This window comes from Salmo salar, chromosome 01 (genome assembly GCF_965601325.2).
Source record: "Salmo salar chromosome 01, fSalSal1, whole genome shotgun sequence".
NCBI classification, from domain to species: Eukaryota; Metazoa; Chordata; class Actinopteri; order Salmoniformes; family Salmonidae; genus Salmo; species Salmo salar.
The window spans coordinates 17,492,501-17,511,463 of NC_138291.1; the positions used below are offsets into that span (position 1 = coordinate 17,492,501).

At 46.0% G+C, this 18,963-nt stretch overlaps 1 protein-coding gene across 2 annotated transcripts in view; it reads left to right on the plus strand.

The window, feature by feature from the left end:
* LOC106569018 (kinesin-like protein KIF26B) overlaps positions 1-18,963 on the plus strand; it is a 194,873-nt gene that overhangs the window by 153,371 nt on the left and 22,539 nt on the right. For both annotated transcript variants that reach the window (XM_045714734.2, XM_045714742.2), the window contains 4 exons: positions 4,141-4,286; positions 5,349-5,465; positions 6,993-7,176; positions 14,218-14,404. In XM_045714734.2, coding sequence (XP_045570690.1) covers positions 4,141-4,286; positions 5,349-5,465; positions 6,993-7,176; positions 14,218-14,404 — 634 coding nt within the window. The remainder of the gene's footprint in view (positions 1-4,140; positions 4,287-5,348; positions 5,466-6,992; positions 7,177-14,217; positions 14,405-18,963) is intronic.

Genomic DNA, 18,963 nt, shown 5'->3' on the forward strand with positions numbered 1-18,963 from the left:
GAGTCTGTTTCTCAAACTAGACACTAATGTACTTGTCCTCTTGCTAAGTTGTGCACCGGGGCCTCCCACTCCTCTTTCTATTCTGGTTAGAGCCAGTTTGCGTTGTTCTGTGAAGAGAGTAGTACACAGCGTTGTATGAGATCTTCAGTTTCTTGGCAATTTCTCGCATGAAATAGCCTTCATTTCTCAGAACAAGAATAGACTAACGAGTTTCAGAAGAAAGTCCTTTGTTTCTGGCCATTTTCAGCCTGTAATCGAACCCACTAGTGCTGATGCTCCAGATACTCAACTAGTCTAAAGAAGGCCAGTTTTATTGCTTCTTTAATCAGGACAACAGTTTTCAGCTGTGCTAACATAATTGCAAAATGGGTTTCTAATGATCAATTAGCCTTTTAAAATGATAAACTTGGATTAGCTAACACAATGTGCCATTGGAACACAGGAGTGATGGTTGCTGATACTGGGCCTCTGTACGCCTATGTAGATATTCCATTAAACATCAGTCGTTTCCAGTTACAATAGTCATTTCCAACATTAACAATGTCTACACTGTATTTCTGATCAATCTGATGTTGTTTTAATATACAAAAAATGTGCTTTTCTTTCAACAACAAGGACATTTCTAGGTGACCCCAAACTTTTGAACAGTAGTTAGATTCAATAATGACTGAGGGTATGTAGATTCAACAAGGACTGAGGGTATGCGATTCAATAAGGACTGAGGGTATGTAGATTCAATAAGGACTGAGGGTATGTAGATTCAATAAGGACTGAGGGTATGCGATTCAATAAGGACTGAGGGTATGTAGATTCAATAAGGACTGAGGGTATGTAGATTCAATAAGGACTGAGGGTATGTAGATTCAATAAGGACTGAGGGTATGTAGATTCATTAAGGACTGAGGGTATGCGATTCAATAAGGACTGAGGGTATGCGATTCAATAAGGACTGAGGGTATGCGATTCAATAAGGACCGAGAGAGAAGAGAGAGGGGGAGGACAACAGAGGAGAACAGAGGAGCGGGGGATATAATTGAGTCTCACGCTCTCTTGCTCTTATATTAGCTCATACTCCCCGAGCCCTCTGATTGGATTAGTGGCCCTGGGCAGTACGGTCATCCCTTTAATAGCAGCCATCTTTATTATGTCTTTAATCGATGTAAAACTCCGGTCACTGTGGGCTCTGTCGCTTTCTCGACTCCAGCCTGCCAGTCTATGTACTGCTATCTGAGTCAGAGTGCAAGTGTTCCGCTCAGGCCTCCATTGAGGCCAGATTGGGCCCAGGCCAGAATACTCTGCTGCTGATTGGGCCCAGGCCGGACCACTCTGCTGCTGATTGGGCCCAGGACGGACCACTCTGCCGCTGATTGGGCCCAGGACGGACCACTCTGCCGCTGATTGGGCCCAGGCCAGACCACTCTGCCGCTGATTGGGCCCAGGCCAGACCACTCTGCCGCTGATTGGGCCCAGGACAGACCACTCTGCCGCTGATTGGGCCCAGGACAGACCACTCTGCCGCTGATTGGGCCCAGGCCAGACCACTCTGCCGCTGATTGGGCCCAGGACAGACCACTCTGCCGCTGATTGGGCCCAGGCCAGACCACTCTGCCGCTGATTGGGCCCAGGCCAGACCACTCTGCCGCTGATTGGGCCCAGGCCAGACCACTCTGCCGCTGATTGGGCCCAGGCCAGACCACTCTGCTGCTGATTGGGCCCAGGACAGACCACTCTGCTACTGATTGTGGTACAGTGCCTTGCGAAAGTATTCACCCCCCTTGGCGGTTTTCCTATTTTGTTGCATTACAACCTGTAATTTAAATAGATTTTTATTTGGATTTCATGCAATGGACATATACAAAATAGTCAAAATTGGTGAAGGGAAATGAGAAACATTTATTTTTTCAAAAAATTCCCAAAATTGTAAAATGGAAAAGGGGTGCGTGCATATGCTAGTAAAACTAAATGCATGCTCTTCAACCGATTGATACCCGCCCACCCAACTAGCATCACTACTATGGACGGTGCTGACTTAGAATATTTGGACAACTACAAATACCTAGGTGTCTGGTTAGACTGTAAACTCTCCTTCCAGACTCATATTAAGCATCTCCAGTCCAAAATTAAATCTAGAATCGGCTTCCTATTTCACAACAAAGCCTCCTTCACTCATGCTGCCAAACATACCCTCGTAAAACTGACTATCCTACCGATCCTTGACTTCGGCGATGTCATTTACAAAATAGTCTCCAACACTCTACTCAGCAAACTGGATGTAGTCTATCACAGTTCCATCCGTTTTGTCACCAAAGCCCCATATACTACCCACCACTGCGACCTGTACGCTCTCGTTGGCTGGCCCTCACTACATATTCGTCGCCAAACCCACTGGCTCCAGGTCATCTATAAGTCTTTGCTAGGTAAAGCCCCGCCTTATCTCAGCTCACTGGTCACCATAGCAACACCCGCACAGTAAAGCATGGTGGTGGCAGTATTATGCAGTGGGGATGTTTTTCATCGGCAGGGACTGGGAAACTGGTCAGAATTGAAGGAATTATGGTTGGCGCTAAATACAGGGAAATTCTTGAGGGAAACCTGTTTCAGTCTTCCAGAGATTTGAGAGTGGGATGGAGGTTCACCTTCCAGCAGGACAATGACCCTAAGCATACTGCTAAAGCAACAGTGGTGTAAGGGGAAACATTTAAATGTCTTGGAATGGCCTAGTCAAAGTCCAGACCTCAATCCAATTGAGAATCTGTGGTATGACTTAAAGATTTCTGTACACCAATGGAACCCATCGAACTTAAAGGAGCTGGAGCAGTTTTGCCTTGAAGAATGGGCAAAAATCCCAGTGGCTAGATGTGCCAAGCTTATAGAGACATATCCCAAGAGACTTGTAGCTGTAATTGTTGCAGAAGGTGGATCTACAAAGTCTTGGCTTTGGTGGGGTGAATAGTTATGCACACCGAAGTTTTCCGTTTTTTTGTCTTATTTCTTGTTTGTTTCACAATGAAACATATTTTGCATCTTCAAAGTGGTAGGCATGTTGTGTAAATCAAATGATACAAACCCCCCAAAAATCCATTTTAATTCCTGTTTGTAAGGCAACAAAATAGGAAAATGCCAAGGGGGGGGGGGGGGGGGGGGGTGAATACTTTCGCACTTTACATATTATTTACATGATCAACCCCTTAAGGCGCTGGCACACTCCGGTAACTGTGTGTGTGACATATGGCTTTGTTTAGCTGTGAGTTTGATCTCTCTCCTATCAACAGCAGGGGCCGCCTCCCTATGTCGCAGCTCAGAGGGACAGGTACAAGCACACAGTGGGGATACACACACACACACACACACACACACACACACACACACACACACACACACACACACACACACACACACACACACAGCACGTACACATACACACATGCATGCCTACACTCTCAATTTATCTACAGCTGGGTTATTGTGGTGTCTGTGGGTCAGCAGACCTGAATGCATCGCTCTGCGCACACAGACAATCTGGGTGTCAAACCACACACACATATACACAACATTCAACCAGAGTGTATGTGAAAAGCACACAAACATACAGAAGATGTCAGTGCCCCTTGCCAAACCTGACACATTTAGCTAAAACCAGAGTTAATTTAAAAGCAGACAGAAGGAATGGGCTGTAGAAACGGGAGAAGGGAAGGAGGATAGAGGAGGAGGAGAAAGAGAGGGGAAGGAGGAAAGAGGAGGAAAGAGAAGGATAGAGAAGGAGAAGAAAGGGAAGGAGGATAGAGGAGAAGGATAGAGGAGAAGAAAGGGAAGGAGGATAGAGGAGGAGAAGAAAGGGAAGGAGGATAGAGGAGGAGAAGAAAGAGAAGGGAAGGATAGAGGAGAAGAAAGGGAAGGAGGATAGAGGAGAAGAAAGAGAAGGGAAGGATAGAGGAGAAGGATAGAGAAGGGAGGACAGACTGTGTGTTTGGTAGAGGATATCAAGTTAATGACTATTGTACTCCACTGCTGATGGAGTTCCAATCACTCTGGGAATGTTTACTAGAATGGCTAGATCTGTTAACCAGATCACACTCAGGACTTTCATCTCCTCTCCCTCTCCTGTGTGTGCGTGCGTGCATGTGTGTGTCCATCCTCCAGGTAAATCCTACACCATGATAGGTGGTGACGAGTCCATGCAGACCCTGGGGATCATCCCCTGTGCCATTTCCTGGCTCTTCAAGCTCATCAACGAGAGGAAGGAGAAGACAGGAGCACGTTTCTCTGTCCGAGTCTCCGCCGTAGAGGTCTGTTACACTTATGGGCAACAGAGCTGCTCTGATTGGTCAAAAGACCAATTAGTGGAAAAAGATCAGAATTGGGCTGCCTGTAAAGGCATTTTAAGGGCCGGTTTCTGAGACTCAGATTAAGGGAGATTCTCCATGCATTTTCATCCAGGAGTAGTCTTATTCTGGGTCTGCAAAACCAATCCTAATTCTTTTGTGTACAAAATTACTGAATTACCGGTATGCAATATGTATGAAATACTTGTTCTAGGTGTGAGGGAAAGATGTGGGGTTCTGATGGTGGTGTTCTATGTTCTAGGTGTGAGTTCTGATGGTGGTGTTCTATGTTCTAGGTGTGAGTTCTGATGGTGGTCTTCTATGTTCTAGGTGTGAGGGAAAGATGTGGGGTTCTGATGGTGGTGTTCTATGTTCTAGGTGTGAGTTCTGATGGTGGTGTTCTATGTTCTAGGTGTGAGGGAAAGATGTGGGGTTCTGATGGTGGTGTTCTATGTTCTAGGTGTGAGTTCTGATGGTGGTGTTCTATGTTCTAGGTGTGAGGGAAAGATGTGGGGTTCTGATGGTGGTGTTCTATGTTCTAGGTGTGAGTTCTGATGGTGGTCTTCTATGTTCTAGGTGTGAGTTCTGATGGTGGTGTTCTATGTTCTAGGTGTGTGTTCTGATGGTGGTGTTCTTTGTTCTAGGTGTGAGTTCTGATGGTGGTGTTCTATGTTCTAGGTGTGTGTTCTGATGGTGGTGTTCTTTGTTCTAGGTGTGAGTTCTGATGGTGGTCTTCTATGTTCTAGGTGTGTGTTCTGATGGTGGTGTTCTTTGTTCTAGGTGTGAGTTCTGATGGTGGTCTTCTATGTTCTAGGTGTAAGGGATAGATGTGGAGTTCTGATGGTGGTGTTCTATGTTCTAGGTGTGAGTTCTGATGGTGGTCTTCTATGTTCTAGGTGTGAGGGATAGATGTGGAGTTCTGATGGTGGTGTTCTATGTTCTAGGTGTGAGTTCTGATGGTGGTCTTCTATGTTCTAGGTGTGAGGGATAGATGTGGAGTTCTGATGGTGGTGTTCTATGTTCTAGGTGTGGGGTAAAGAGGAGAACCTGAAGGACTTGCTATCTGAAGTGGCTACAGGCAGTTTGCAGGACAGCCAGTCCCCTGGAGTCTACCTCTGCGAGGACCCCATCTGTGGCATGCAGGTAAGATGGCACTAGTCAACTCGTTAACTAATCAACTAAACCTTGATCATCTGAATCAGGCGTGTCAGTGATGGGAACAAAACCCTGCACGCCCTGCCGCCGTCCAGCTAACTAGTGTCATTATCTAGATGGCCTTGAGCTTTGGCTTCAGCAACAGCTACTCTTCCTGGGGTCCATGCTGAACACAGAGACAGAGACGATAACATGAAGTAACTCATGATGAATCCACAAGACTACAAGGAGAGCGATAGAGGTAGTCTGCTGAGAATCTCCCATGGTTAAGACTAGGAGAGTGCTGTGGCTCCTCTCGTGTTTTCCTCTGCAGTAACTACCTGTGGTGATATCAAAGGAAACCCACAGGATTACTGCTATGGCAGCTGGAGGACTGTGTGAAAGGATGGCAGTATCAGACCTAGAGCACTATAGTAGTATATTATAATATATCTCTGTGTGTCTACCCCCAGGCACTAGGCTCTTATCTTAGCTGGCTGTTTTTAACCTAACACCGTCTCTATGGAGACACACACACATGCAGAGAGACACATGTGCATGCTTATACGCACAAACATGCGTTTGTACACACACATGCATGCAAGTGCTTGTACATACACACACACAAGCACTTGTACACACACACACGAGTACACACACATGCATGCACACACATGCATGCACACACATGCATGCACACACATACACACACACACACACACACACACACACACACACACACACACACACACACACACACACACACACACACACACCCTATCTGTAGAGAACAGCAAAACCGCAAACTACATAAAAGAATCCGAACACTGCCAGCTAACCCACCAGTCATCTATCACCCTGTGTGGATTGGTCCTCAGTTGGTGCTTTTCTCTTCCGGGGGGATTTAGCAGCTATGCTTCGTAATGGAGGAAGGGAGGGAGAGGGGGGGGGGGGGGGGGGGGTGGAGGGAGAGGGAAGGGAGAGAGGGGAGGGAGAGAGGAGAGGAGAGGAGAGGGGGAGGGAGGACTCGTGAGCATGTGTGATTTGGCAGCCTTAGGTCTTAATGTGGTTGTCAAACTGTGTTGCCCTTAGCTGGTATAGCTTTCTGCTCATTTAGGGATTATCATTGTGTCTTTTCTAAACATCAATAAGAGAAACAAACAGACAGGATTTTAACACAATTATGTTATATGTAGATGCGATTAGTGTGTGTGGGTGCGTTCGTGTGTGTGTGTGTGTGGTTATATGTTGATAGGATTAGTGTGAGTGAGACAAGGGTATCAGTGTAATCCCTAGCTAATCTGAGATAATCTCATGCTGTAATGATACCCCACAGCAGTTTAGTGATAAAGTGAGTCTCACTCTACAGACACTACACACTGCATCACACGCACGCACACACACACTTACACAAACACACAGAAATGACTGTCGTTTGTAATATTTGTATTTTATTCTCCTAATTGAGAAACCAAAGTCAAATTTACTAAAGCATGAGAGTGGCTTGTCTCACCTACTCTGTGATGTACTTCCCAGCTCCAGAACCAGAGTGAGCTGCGAGCCCCCACGCCAGAGAAAGCAGCCTTCTTCCTGGATGCAGCCATAGCAGCACGCTACAGCAGCAGAGATCACGCCGACCCAGAGGAACATCTCAACTCACACATGCTGTTCACACTGCACATCTACCAGTACCGCATGGAGAAGACTGGCAAGGGAGGGAGTGAGTACTGCACACACACACACACACACACACACACACACACACACACACACACACACACACACACACACACACACACACGCATGCACACTTTAAGTAAAATCTTGAAAATGGCCCTTACACTACTGATTGATACTATATATTTATATATACTATATATTTATAGTTTCAAACAATATAATCTGTGATGATTTGATAATAAACACAAACTAAAGACATTCAGCAACGACAGCTAGGAGAGTGTGATGGTATGATGATGAGGGTATTCAGTTACAGTGGTCTTCAGATCGCCTGTATCTCATCCTCTGCAGCTCTGGGCTTGTTTGAGTTTGACTCCCGCTGTATCTGTTGTGTCCCAGGTTGTCAGTGAGACTGTCTCCGTGCTAATTATACAGTATGATGTCACACGCCCTTTTGTGTGTATAAATAGTGTGTAATAACGTAGTGAGATGCTTGATAACATGGCTAGGAGAATATTTTGTTAGCCTGTACCAGCCCCATTTCTCCACCGGCGGTATAGGCCTGTGATTTACCTTCTTCTTCTTCTCACTGAGGAGATTGAATCCTCAAGGTACATTTTACGGATCGAATCGTGTAGTCGAGGGTCATAGAGATGTAGGATCTTAATTTGATCACACGTTTGGAGGGTATTTGAGTTTTAAAAAGGCTTCTAAAGTTTGTAATTTCCACTTTGAAATTTCAGACTTGATTTGCCCTAACAAAGTATGTATCAACAACTACAAAAATGTATATTAATTATAACGCACATAATACTTCACATTTCCTGATGCTGCATGATTATTCTCCTGCTGTAGCAAACTGGCTCACGTTAGATCCTTCTGTACATCTGTATCATAACTCTTTCGTAACTCATTAACAGCCCTCCTCCACATCACAATTCATTTGGTCATACTGGTCTATAATGCACACATGAAAAGTCTATGTATGAATTCTATGCAATCAAATGTATTTTTAAATTTATAAAGCATTTATAGCTAAGCACGTCATGGTAATTAACTGTGCAGTTTGCCACTGATCTATAACACCAACTTTAAAGGTCTATGTATGAATTCTATGCAGGGTCGTTCCATGTCATTTCAACACGCCATGACACCCACCATCTCAGATTGTTTAGAAATAGCTTATGTAGTTAGAAACAGGTAAGATTAGCATTCCTGCAATATTGTTTTGTAAAATTATGATTTGATCTCTGAGAAATTAAGCTAATTGATTGCACCCAAATTTGCCATTTTAATATATAGGATTCATATGATATTCAATAAATATAGTACCTAACATCCGATTTGGACCAAACTTTTTACTAACAATGAGTAAGACATGAGGAATACAAATAAATGGTCAGAATCCACCCACGGAACCCCCACACCCCACGCTAATCCCAACCCAACAACGAGTATATCGTATCAGTTCTCTGTGTCTGACAAGTAGTATGTAGTATTGTTTCTTCATCTTTTGTAATGTAATGTCAGTGAAATTGGTGTTTCACCGTTCAGAGAAATGAGTCATTGAAGTTGTTAGGTTCATGTCCCATTCTGCATCTTGATATTACCAGGTTCTGACCGCTAGATGGTGCTGTTCCTGTTAATAGCTGATCTTTTTTTAAAGACCCCCCACCAACTTTTTAGTATTTGTGGCAGAAATCCAATGCAAATCAATGGTACCTATATTAGCATTTTCACACTTCATATTAGTACGTTTTACTCACTAAAATAGTTGTTGCTAGCTATGAGTCTGAAATGGGGAATTTAATTTGAATGCTTTGAATATTAGTCTTTGTTAAATCTATTCAAGAAAAGTCAAACTGAAAAATGTCAATAGTAGGATTCTTCGGCGATGTCCTCAGCAATTGTTTTCTGTGCTAGCTAGTTAACGTCACATCTGGGTAAATTGAAATAAATGTTAATATGTTCATGAAAATGTTCATAAAATATGTTCATATTTCCTTTACCATTCTGTGTTGTCTGTATTATTTTTGATAAGTGAGGCATGTTTATAAATCCTTCATAAATTCTTTATGAATGGAAAAAAAGAAATGACAGTACATTGACCGCATAAAATTCATACATAGACCTTTAATGTTGGTGTTATAGATCAGAGTGACAAACTACACAGTTAATTGCAATGAAGTGCTTAGCTATAAACACTTTATGAATGGGTCCTGTGTGGCTCAGTTAGTAGAGCATGTTGCTTGCAACTCCAGGCTTATAGGTTCGATTCCCATGGGGGGCCAGTATGGAAAAAAAAAGGTATGAAAATGTATACTGTAAGTCGCTCTGGATAAGAGCTTCTGCTAAATGACAAAAATGTCAAATGCAATGGAAAAATATGTTTGACTTCACTGACTGCATAGAAAGTAGACCCTTTGTGTCCATTATAGACCAGTATGACCAACTTAATTGTGATGTGGAGGAGGGCTGTTAATAAGTTACGAAGGAGTTATGATATGACACTGAACGTAAACTTTACCCTGAGAAGTAAATCTTTACCGCACGTTGGAACAGTTACTCACACACATTCACACAGATGGAGAGACATGCACACACACACACACTCATGCACACGTTAGTACACTGACACACATTCACACAGATGGAGAGACATGCACACACACACACTCATGCACACATTAGTACACTGACACACACTTGGACACAAAGATTGCTCTGAGAAGGTAAATGAGATGTACATGTACTGTAGGGGCCCAGAGAGGTGTTCATTATTGACTGACTGAGCATACACAAGGAAGACCGTGTATACACACATATGCATACGCAAAGACACACACATATACGGTGCCTTCAGAAAGTATTCAGACCCCTTGACTTTTTCCACATTTTGTTAGGTTACAGCCTTATTCAAAAATTGATTAAATCGTTTTTTTACCCTCATCAATCTACACACAATACCCCATAATGACAAAGGAAAATAATGTTTGTAGAAATACTTTTACATAGGTAGTCAGACCCTTTACTCAGTACTTTGTTGAAGCACCTTTGGCAGTGATTACAGCCTTGAGTCTTCTTGGGTATGACGCTACAAGCTTGGCACACCTGTATTTGGGGAGTTTCTCCCTTTCTTCTTTGCAGATCCTCTCAAGCTCTGTCAGGTTGGACGGGGAGCGTTGCTGCACAGCTATTTTCAGGTCTCTATAGAGATGTTCGATCAGGTTCAAGTCCGGGCTCTGGCTGGGCCACTCAAGGACATTCAGAGACTTGTCCCGAAGCCACTCCTGCGTTGTCTTGGCTGTGTGCTTAGGGTCGTTGCCTGTTGGAAGGTGAACCTTTGCCCCAGTCTGAGGTCCTGTGCACTTTGGAGCAGGTTTTAATCAAGGATCTCTCTGTACATTGCTCCATTCATCTTTGCCTTGATCCTGACTAGTCTCCCAGTCCCTGCCGCAGAAAAACTTCCCCACAGCTGCCACCACCATGCTTCACCATTGGGATGGTGCCAGGTTTCCTCCATATGTAACGCTTGGCATTCAGGCTAAGTCGTTCAGTCTTGGTTTCATCAAACCAGAGAATCTTGTTTCTCATGGTCTGAGAGTCCATTAGGTGCCTTTTGGCAAACTCCAAGTGGGCTGTCATGTGCCTTTTACTGAAGAGTGGCTTCTGTCTTGCCACTGTACTATAAAGGCCTAATTGGTGGAGTGCTGCAGAGATTTTTGTCTTTCTGGAAGGTTCTCTCATTTCCACAGAGGGACTCTAGAGCTCTGTCAGAGTGACCATCGGTTTCTTGGTCACCTCCCTGACCAAGGCCCTTCTCCCCCGAATGCTCAGTTTGGCCGGGAGGCCAGCTCTAGGAAGAGTCTTGGTGATTGCAAGCTTCTTCAATTTAAAAATGATGGAGGCCACTGTGTTCTTGGGGACTTTCAATGCTGCAGAAATGTTTTGGTACCCTTCCCCAGATCTGTGCCTCAAAATATGTTTTATATTTGAGATTCTTCAAATAGCCACTCTTTGCCATGATGACAGCTTTGCACACTCTTGGCATTCTCTCAACCAGCTTCATGAGGTAGTCACCTGGAATACATTTCAATTAACAGGTGTGCCTTCTTAAAAGATAATTTGTGGAATTTCTTTCCTTAATGCGTTTGTAAGGAATGATGCTGGAGAAGAGAAGCAGGTACAGGGAGTCAACATTTAATCGGAACAGACATGAAAACAGGACAGGAACAGCGTCAGAACCGCTGATGCACGTAACGAGGGAGGGCAGGTGTGCGTAATGCAGGGCAGCCTGGTGCCCTTGAACGCCAGGAGGGAAGAGCGGAAGCAGGCGTGACATTACCCCTCCCCCCTCTAGAGGCGCCACAAGGCATCACCCCTGGGTGAGCCTGACGGGCCGGCTGAGGCACAGGCTCGGGACAAGCATGCTGGGCGTAAAATCCCGACGAACCGGCAGAGGTGTGGGAGCCTGGTGAGCCGGCTGAGGCATAGGAGCCTGACGATCCGGCTGAGGCGTGAAAGCCTGTCAATCCCGCTGAGGCTTGGGAGCCCGATGATCCGGCTGAGGCGTAGCAGTCTGACGAGCTGGCTGGGCATAAAAACCTGACGATCCGGCTAAGGCCTGACGTGGGTTGAGCGCCTTCCGAGCCAACCGGGGCAAGGAAACCTTTCAATCCGGCTAGGGCATGGAAGCCCGACAATCCAGCTGAGGCAACCCCAGTTCCAACGGCGGCAGCCCCCGGACCCGACATCACCACCAACCGAACCGCCAGCACTCCCCTATGCTTCATTTGATGGCTACTGCATTCTGTAAGGAATGACGCTGGAGAAGAGAAACAGGTACAGGGAGTCAACGTTTTAATTTATTTTTGTCACGCCTGCTCCCTCTCTTTCCTCCTGGCGCTCGAGGGCGCCGGGCTCCCCTGCATTACGCATTCCTGCCACCATCATTACGCACACCTGCTTCCCTCATCACGCGCATCAGCTATCATTTGGACTCACCTGGATTCAATCACCTGTGTTATTTCCTTCCCTATATCTGTCTGTTCTCTGCTTCCTCATTAACATTCGTATGTCGTTTTGTTACCCGTGTGCTGACTCTGTTCCTGTCTTGTTCCTTGTCTGTTCCTCATTAAATGTTTGACTCCCTGTACCTGCTTCTCGACTCTAGCGTCAGTCCTTACAATTTTACCAAGGAGAGGGATAGAGTGCTGCATCAGATGACTTGGCCTCCACAATCCCCCGACCTCAACCAAATTGAGATGGTTTGGGATGTGTCGGACTGCAGAGTGAAGGAAAAACAGCCAGCAAGTACTCAGCGTATTTGGGAAGCTGGTTGAGGGAATGCCAAGAGTGTGCAAAGCTGTCATCAAGGCAAAGGGTGGCTATTTGAAGAATCTCAAATATAAAATATATTTTGATTTGTTTAACACTTTTTTGGTTACTACATGATTCCATATGTGTTATTTCATAGTTTTAATGTCTTCACTACTATTCTACAATGTAGAAAATAGTATAACAAATATTAGAAAAACCCTTGAGTAGGTGTGTCCATACTTTTGACTGGTACTGTATATCTGTTTTTTAATTTGACAAATATGCTCTTTTTTTTATAAACCTGTTTTCGCTTTGTCATTATGGGGTATTGTGATGTCATTATGGGGTATTGTGATGTCATTATGGGGTATTGTGATGTCATTATGGGGTATTGTGATGTCATTATGGGGTATTGTGATGTCATTATGGGGTATTGTGTGTAGATTGAGTAATTTGTTTTATTTAATCCATTTTAGAATAAGGCTGTAATGTAACAAAATGTGGAAAAGTCAAGGGGTCTGAATACTTTCCGAAGGCACCGTAAGAGAAACAGGAGTCGACTTTGTATGAACAGCCTTGTCGGCACATGCTAAAGTAAACTTGTGGAGGGAATAACAATATAATGTTTCAGGTCAAAGGATGTCAAGAGCCAGCTAATATGTTTTAAAGAAAGCTGTTTTCGGCACTTTGAATGTATTACAGTTTCCATTTGAGCCACCCAGCTTTTCCACTTCTGATTTAACTTCTCTTGTTGAAGTATGTTGGTTGTAGAATGGTACTACATATCCAGCATGCTGTACTGTTTGATTCTACACACACACATTCCCACACACTCCTCCCCACAGGGAAAGGACACGTAGCTGAACACACACCTGTGCTGGTGAAGGGTCCAGGGTGTGTGTGTGTGTGTGTGTGTGTGTGTGTGTGTGTGTGTGTGTGTGTGTGTGTGTGTGTGTGTGTGTGTGTGTGTGTGTGTGTGTGTGTGTGTGTGTGTGTGTGTGTGTGTGTGTGTGTGTGTGTGTGTGTGTGTGTGTGTGTGTGTGTGTGTGCGTTTCCTAACACACTGTGAAATAATGTTACTGGGTTTCCTAACACACTGTGAAATAATGTTACTGGGTTTCCTAACACACTGCCATAATGTTACTGGGTTTCCTAACACACTGTGAAATAATGTTACTGGGTTTCCTAACACACAGTGCAATAATGTTACTGGGTTTCCTAACACACTGTGAAATAATGTTACTGGGTTTCCTAACACACTGTGAAATAATGTTACTGGGTTTCCTAACACACTGTGAAATAATGTTACTGGGTTTTTGCACAACGATTAATAATAATAATTAATATCTCTCTTGCTCACCCCTTTTTTCTCTTCCTCTCTCTCCTCCTTCTCTTTCTCCCTCCCCTCTCTTTCTCTCCTCTTTCTCCCTCTCCTTCTCTCTCTCCCCTCCCCGCTGTCTCCCTCCCTCCCTCTCTCTCCTCTTTCTCCCTCCCCGCCCTCTCACTCCCCCTCCCCGCTGTCTCGCTCCCTCCCTCCCCTCTCTCTCTCTCGCCCCCTTCCCCTCCTTTCGCTCTCTCCCCTGCCCTCCCTCCCCTCTCTCTCTCCCCTTCCCCTCCCTCCCCTTTCTCTCTCCCCCCTGCCCTCCCTCTCTCTCTCTCCCCCTGCCCTCCCTCTCTCTCTCCCCCCTGCCCTCCCCTCTCTCTCTCCCTTCCCCTCCCTCCCCTCTCTCTCTCCCCCTGCCCTCCCTCCCTCTCTCTCCAGTGTCGGGAGGTCGCAGTAGGCTCCACCTGATAGACCTGGGCAGCTGTGTGAAGGTGCTGGGAGGAGGGAAGGGCAGAGACAGCAGCGGTAGTACCAGCACCACAGCAGCAGGGCTGTGTCTGTCTCTCTCTGCCCTGGGGAACGTCATCCTGGCTCTGGTCAACGGCAGCAAACACATCCCTTACAAGTACGTGTCTACTGTGTGTGTGTGTGTGTGTGTGTGTGTGTGTGTGTGTGTGTGTGTGTGTGTGTGTGTGTGTGTGTGTGTGTGTGTGTGTGTGTGGTGGGGGTTGTATTAGGTTTCACTCTCACCAAAATCTGTCCAAAATAAACCAATGCATGGGCTTATTTTGGACCTAAGCTTATCGCATGCCTTCCCGCCTTTGGGACTCTCAATATATCTCATTATATACAGATCTCTGGACAGATACGTTTTTACGCCTGTTACGTTAAGTTAGATACACACAGGTCGCATAGACCGCATGAGAGAGGAATGTACACAACATAACTATGAGAGGGACAGAAAGTATGCCTTATGTACGTTGAAGAACTAGTCAAATAATCTTGTCAGAAAGCTCTGCAGCACACTTAGGCAGGCTAGCTAAATAGCATGACTAAAGACAGTACAGTATGGGGAGCACAGATAATATTATATGGTCTGGCTAGATGACTGCTACAGCCTGAACAGAGATGACTGATGAGATGAGGACTTTAAGGAATGAAAAAATGATGAAGTAATCAAATAAAAACCAAGTAAGATACTGAAATATTTTATTATTTCATATTAATTTCATATTTTTCTACTGATGTCTACCCAATGTGGACCTGACAGAGAATATTGAATATTTTTTATGTTTTGGCAATTGAATGTTCACCTTGAATTTCCATGAAAAAGCTCTAAAAACCATTGTGATGTCATTCTTTCCTAATGCATTTCATGTAAAAAAATAAAATACAAAAAATATATAGAAAATCGAAACCCTTATGATTTTTTTATAGTCGAACCAAAACCGAACTGACCTCAAAAAGCACGAATTGCTCAACACTAGTATGTATATGTGTGTGAGTATGTATTCATCTGTGAGTCACTGAGGACCTCTTGGAGGTTAGATTCAATGGCCTTACAATATGTCAGGCACAGTGAGCTAGTTATTTTTAACATCTATTTCATACTAATTTATAAGACTTGTTTAGAGACTTGGCCTTCCCTAAATAACCCTAACCCTGGGACTGAGTGGGACTGGGTCAGCTGCCACTAGTGACTGGCTCATTAGGGATCTCAGTGGCTGCATTTACCCAGGCAGCCCAATGCTGATCTTTTGCCACTAATTGATCTTTTAACAATAGTTAGGCAAAAGATCAGAATTGGCCTGCCTGTGTAAACGCAGCCTAGATATCCAACCCAATATATCACATCAATGTAATATTAATATTACACTTTAAACATATATGAATAAAGTTGGGTTTAAACCTGCTAATGATTGTAGATATATTAATGAGACAGAAAGCTTAAATATGCAGATCATTCCACACACAAGCACAATGATTCCTGTATGCCCCGGCTTAATTCTGCATAACTAACATGAATTGTATATTAATAATGTATAGAATGACATTTTCTCTATGATCTGATCAGAGTGGCTTAATGTTCGCTGAAGGGAGAGAGAGCGAGAGAGAGAGACGGAGGGGGGAGTGAAAGTGGGGGAGTGCAAGAGTGAGAGAGAGAGAGAGAGGGGGGGAGAGAAGGAGAGGGGGGAGAGAGAGGAGAGGGGTGGGAGAAGGAGAGGGAGAGGGAGACAGAGAAGGAGAGGGGAGAGAGAGAAGGAGAGGGAGAGGGGGGAGAGAGAGAGAAGGAGAGGGGGGAGAGAAGGAGGGGGGTGAGAGGGAGAAGGAGAGGGGTGAGAGGGAGAAGGAGAGGGGTGAAAAGGAGAGAGAGGGGTGAGAAGGAGAGAGCGGGGTGAGAGGGAGACAAGGAGAGAGAGGGAGACAGAAGGAGAGGAGGGAGAGAGAGAAGGAGAGGGGAGAGAGGGAGAAGGAGAGGGGGGAGATGGAGAAGGAGAGGGGTGAAAAGGAGAGAGAGGGGTGAGAGGGAGACAAGGAGAGACAGAAGGAGAGGAGGGAGAGGGGAGAGAGGGAGATGGAGAAGGAGAGGGGGAGATGGAGAGAGAGGGGTGAGAGGGAGAGGGAGACAAGGAGAGAGAGGGAGACAGAAGGAGAGGGAGAGAGAGAAGGAGAGGGGAGAGATGGAGACAGAGAAGGAGGGGAGACAGAGAAGGAGAGGAGGGAGAGGGGGAGAGAGAGAAGGAGAGGGGTGAGAGAGAAGGAGAGGGGTGAGAGAGAGAAGGAGAGGGGTGAGAGAGAGAAGGAGAGGGGTGAGAGAGAGGAATACCTAGGATATGATAAAGTAATCCTTCTAACCCCCCCCCCCCCCAAAAAAAAAAACATATAGATGTACTATTGTAAAGTGGTTGTTCCACTGGATATCATAAGGTGAATGCACCAATTTGTAAGTCGCTCTGGATAAGAGCGTCTGCTAAATGACGTAAATGTAAATGAGAGAGGGAGAAGGAGAGGGAGGGAGAAGGAGAGGGAGACAGAAAGAGAGGAGGTAGGAGGAGGGGGAGACAGAAAGAGAGGAGGGAGGAGGAGGGGGAGACAGAGAAGGAGAGGGGTGAGAGAGAGAGGGAGACAGAGAAGGACAGGAGGGAGAGAGGAGAGGGGTGAGAGGTAGAGGGAGACAGAGAAGGAGAGGGGGGAGAAGGCGAGGGAGAAGGAGAGGGGGGAGGAGAGAGGGGGGAGGGGGGAGAAGGCGAGGGAGAAGGAGAGGGGGGAGAAGGAGAGGGGGAGAAGGAGAGGAGGGAGAAGGAGAGGAGGGAGAAGGAGAAGGAGAGGGGGGAGAAGGAGAGGAGGGAGAAGGAGAAGGAGAGGGGGGAGAAGGAGAGGAGGGAGAAGGAGAAGGAGAGGGGGGAGAAGGAGAGGAGGGAGAAGGAGAGGAGGGAGAAGGAGAAGGAGAGGAGGGAGAAGGAGAGGGGGGAGAAGGAGAGGAGGGAGAAGGAGAAGGAGAGGGGGGAGAAGGAGAAGGAGAGGAGGGAGAAGGAGAGGGGGGAGAAGGAGAAGGAGAGGGGGAGAAGGAGAGGAGGGAGAAGGAGAAGGAGAGGGGGGAGAAGGAGAAGGAGGGAGAAGGAGAGGAGGGAGAAGGAGAAGGAGAGGGGGGAGAAGGAGAGGAGGGAGAAGGAGAAGGAGAGGGGGGAGAAGGAGAAGGAGAGGGGGAGAAGGAGAAGGAGAGGAGGGAGAAGGAGAGGAGGGAGAAGGAGAAGGAGAGGGGGCAGAAGGAGAAGGAGAGGAGGGAGAAGGAGAGGGGGGAGAAGGAGAAGGAGAGGAGGGAGAAGGAGAAGGAGAGGGGGGAGAAGGAGAGGAGGGAGAAGGAGAGGGGGGAGAAGGAGAAGGAGAGGGGGAGAAGGAGAAGGAGAGGGGGGAGAAGGAGAGGGGGGAGAAGGAGAAGGAGAGGGGGAGAAGGAGAAGGAGAGGAGGGAGAAGGAGAAGGCGAGGGAGAAGGCGAGGGGGGAGAAGGAGAGGGAGGAGAAGGCGAGGGAGGAGAAGGAGAGGGGGGAGGAGGAGGGAGAAGCGTAGGTTGCTGTGGGGTTGATTTAATGCCCAATAACAGATGCTGCTTCATATTCATTTACTTGAGGATGCTTTAAAGAGGTTTTTAGTTGAGTTTTTTCATGAAGAGAGGGAGAGAGACCATGAGAGGGTGGACTGATGTGAAAGAGGAGAGAGAGTTTGAAGGAAAGAGAGAGGCAGAGAAGAGCGCAAGGAGGAAAGCAGTGAAAATAAAGCAGGGGAGAAAGGCTGTGAAACAGTGGTGTACATATTTAAATGTTTTCCGGGAATATGCAGACTCTCCTCCTCTCCCTCCATCCCTCCTCCAGGGCAGATAGCTCAGCGCTCAAATTTATTCACAAACTCAGCATTTACATTGCAAAGCACCCCACCGCTTTAAGCCGGAACTGTAAACATTACACACACGGACGCATACACTCATATACACACATATTCATGCATGAGTAGGAATGTGCTCTCTCTCTCTCATTCATTCTCGCTCTCTCTCTCTCTCTCTCTCTCTCTCTCTCTCTCTCTCTCTCTCTCTCTCTCTCTCTCTCTCTCTCTCTCTCTTTCTCTTTCTCTTTTTTTTTTTTTTTTTATATATATATATATATATAATTATAGTTTGGGGCCATTTGCAGGGAGTGTAATGTAAGTTACTGGAATGCACCATAAATTAATATAAAACCTGTTCTGCACGAATCACTGATTTTATGCTTAATATAATTAGACTTAAACACTCGCAGCTCCAATCTTTTTTCCTCTTTCTTTCTTTTCTACCCTCCTTCATGAGATCAATTAAGAGATGATTGAAATGTCAGACGAGGAAGATAAAATCATCAACGCTTATGTGATGAAGACTAATGACATGACTCACAGAGGCAGAGAAAGGCAGAGAGAGAAAGAGAGAGCGATGGAGAGGGTGGGAGAAACAGTGAGAGAGAGGGTGGGAGAGAGAGAGAGGGAGAGGGTGGGAGAAACAGCGAGGGAGAGGGTGGGAGAAACAGCGAGAGAGAGGGTGGGAGAAACAGCGAGAGAGAGGGTGGGAGAAACAGCGAGAGAGAGGGTGGGAGAAACAGCAAGAGAGAGGGTGGGAGAGAGGGAGAGGGTGGGAGAAACAGCGAGAGAGAGGGTGGGAGA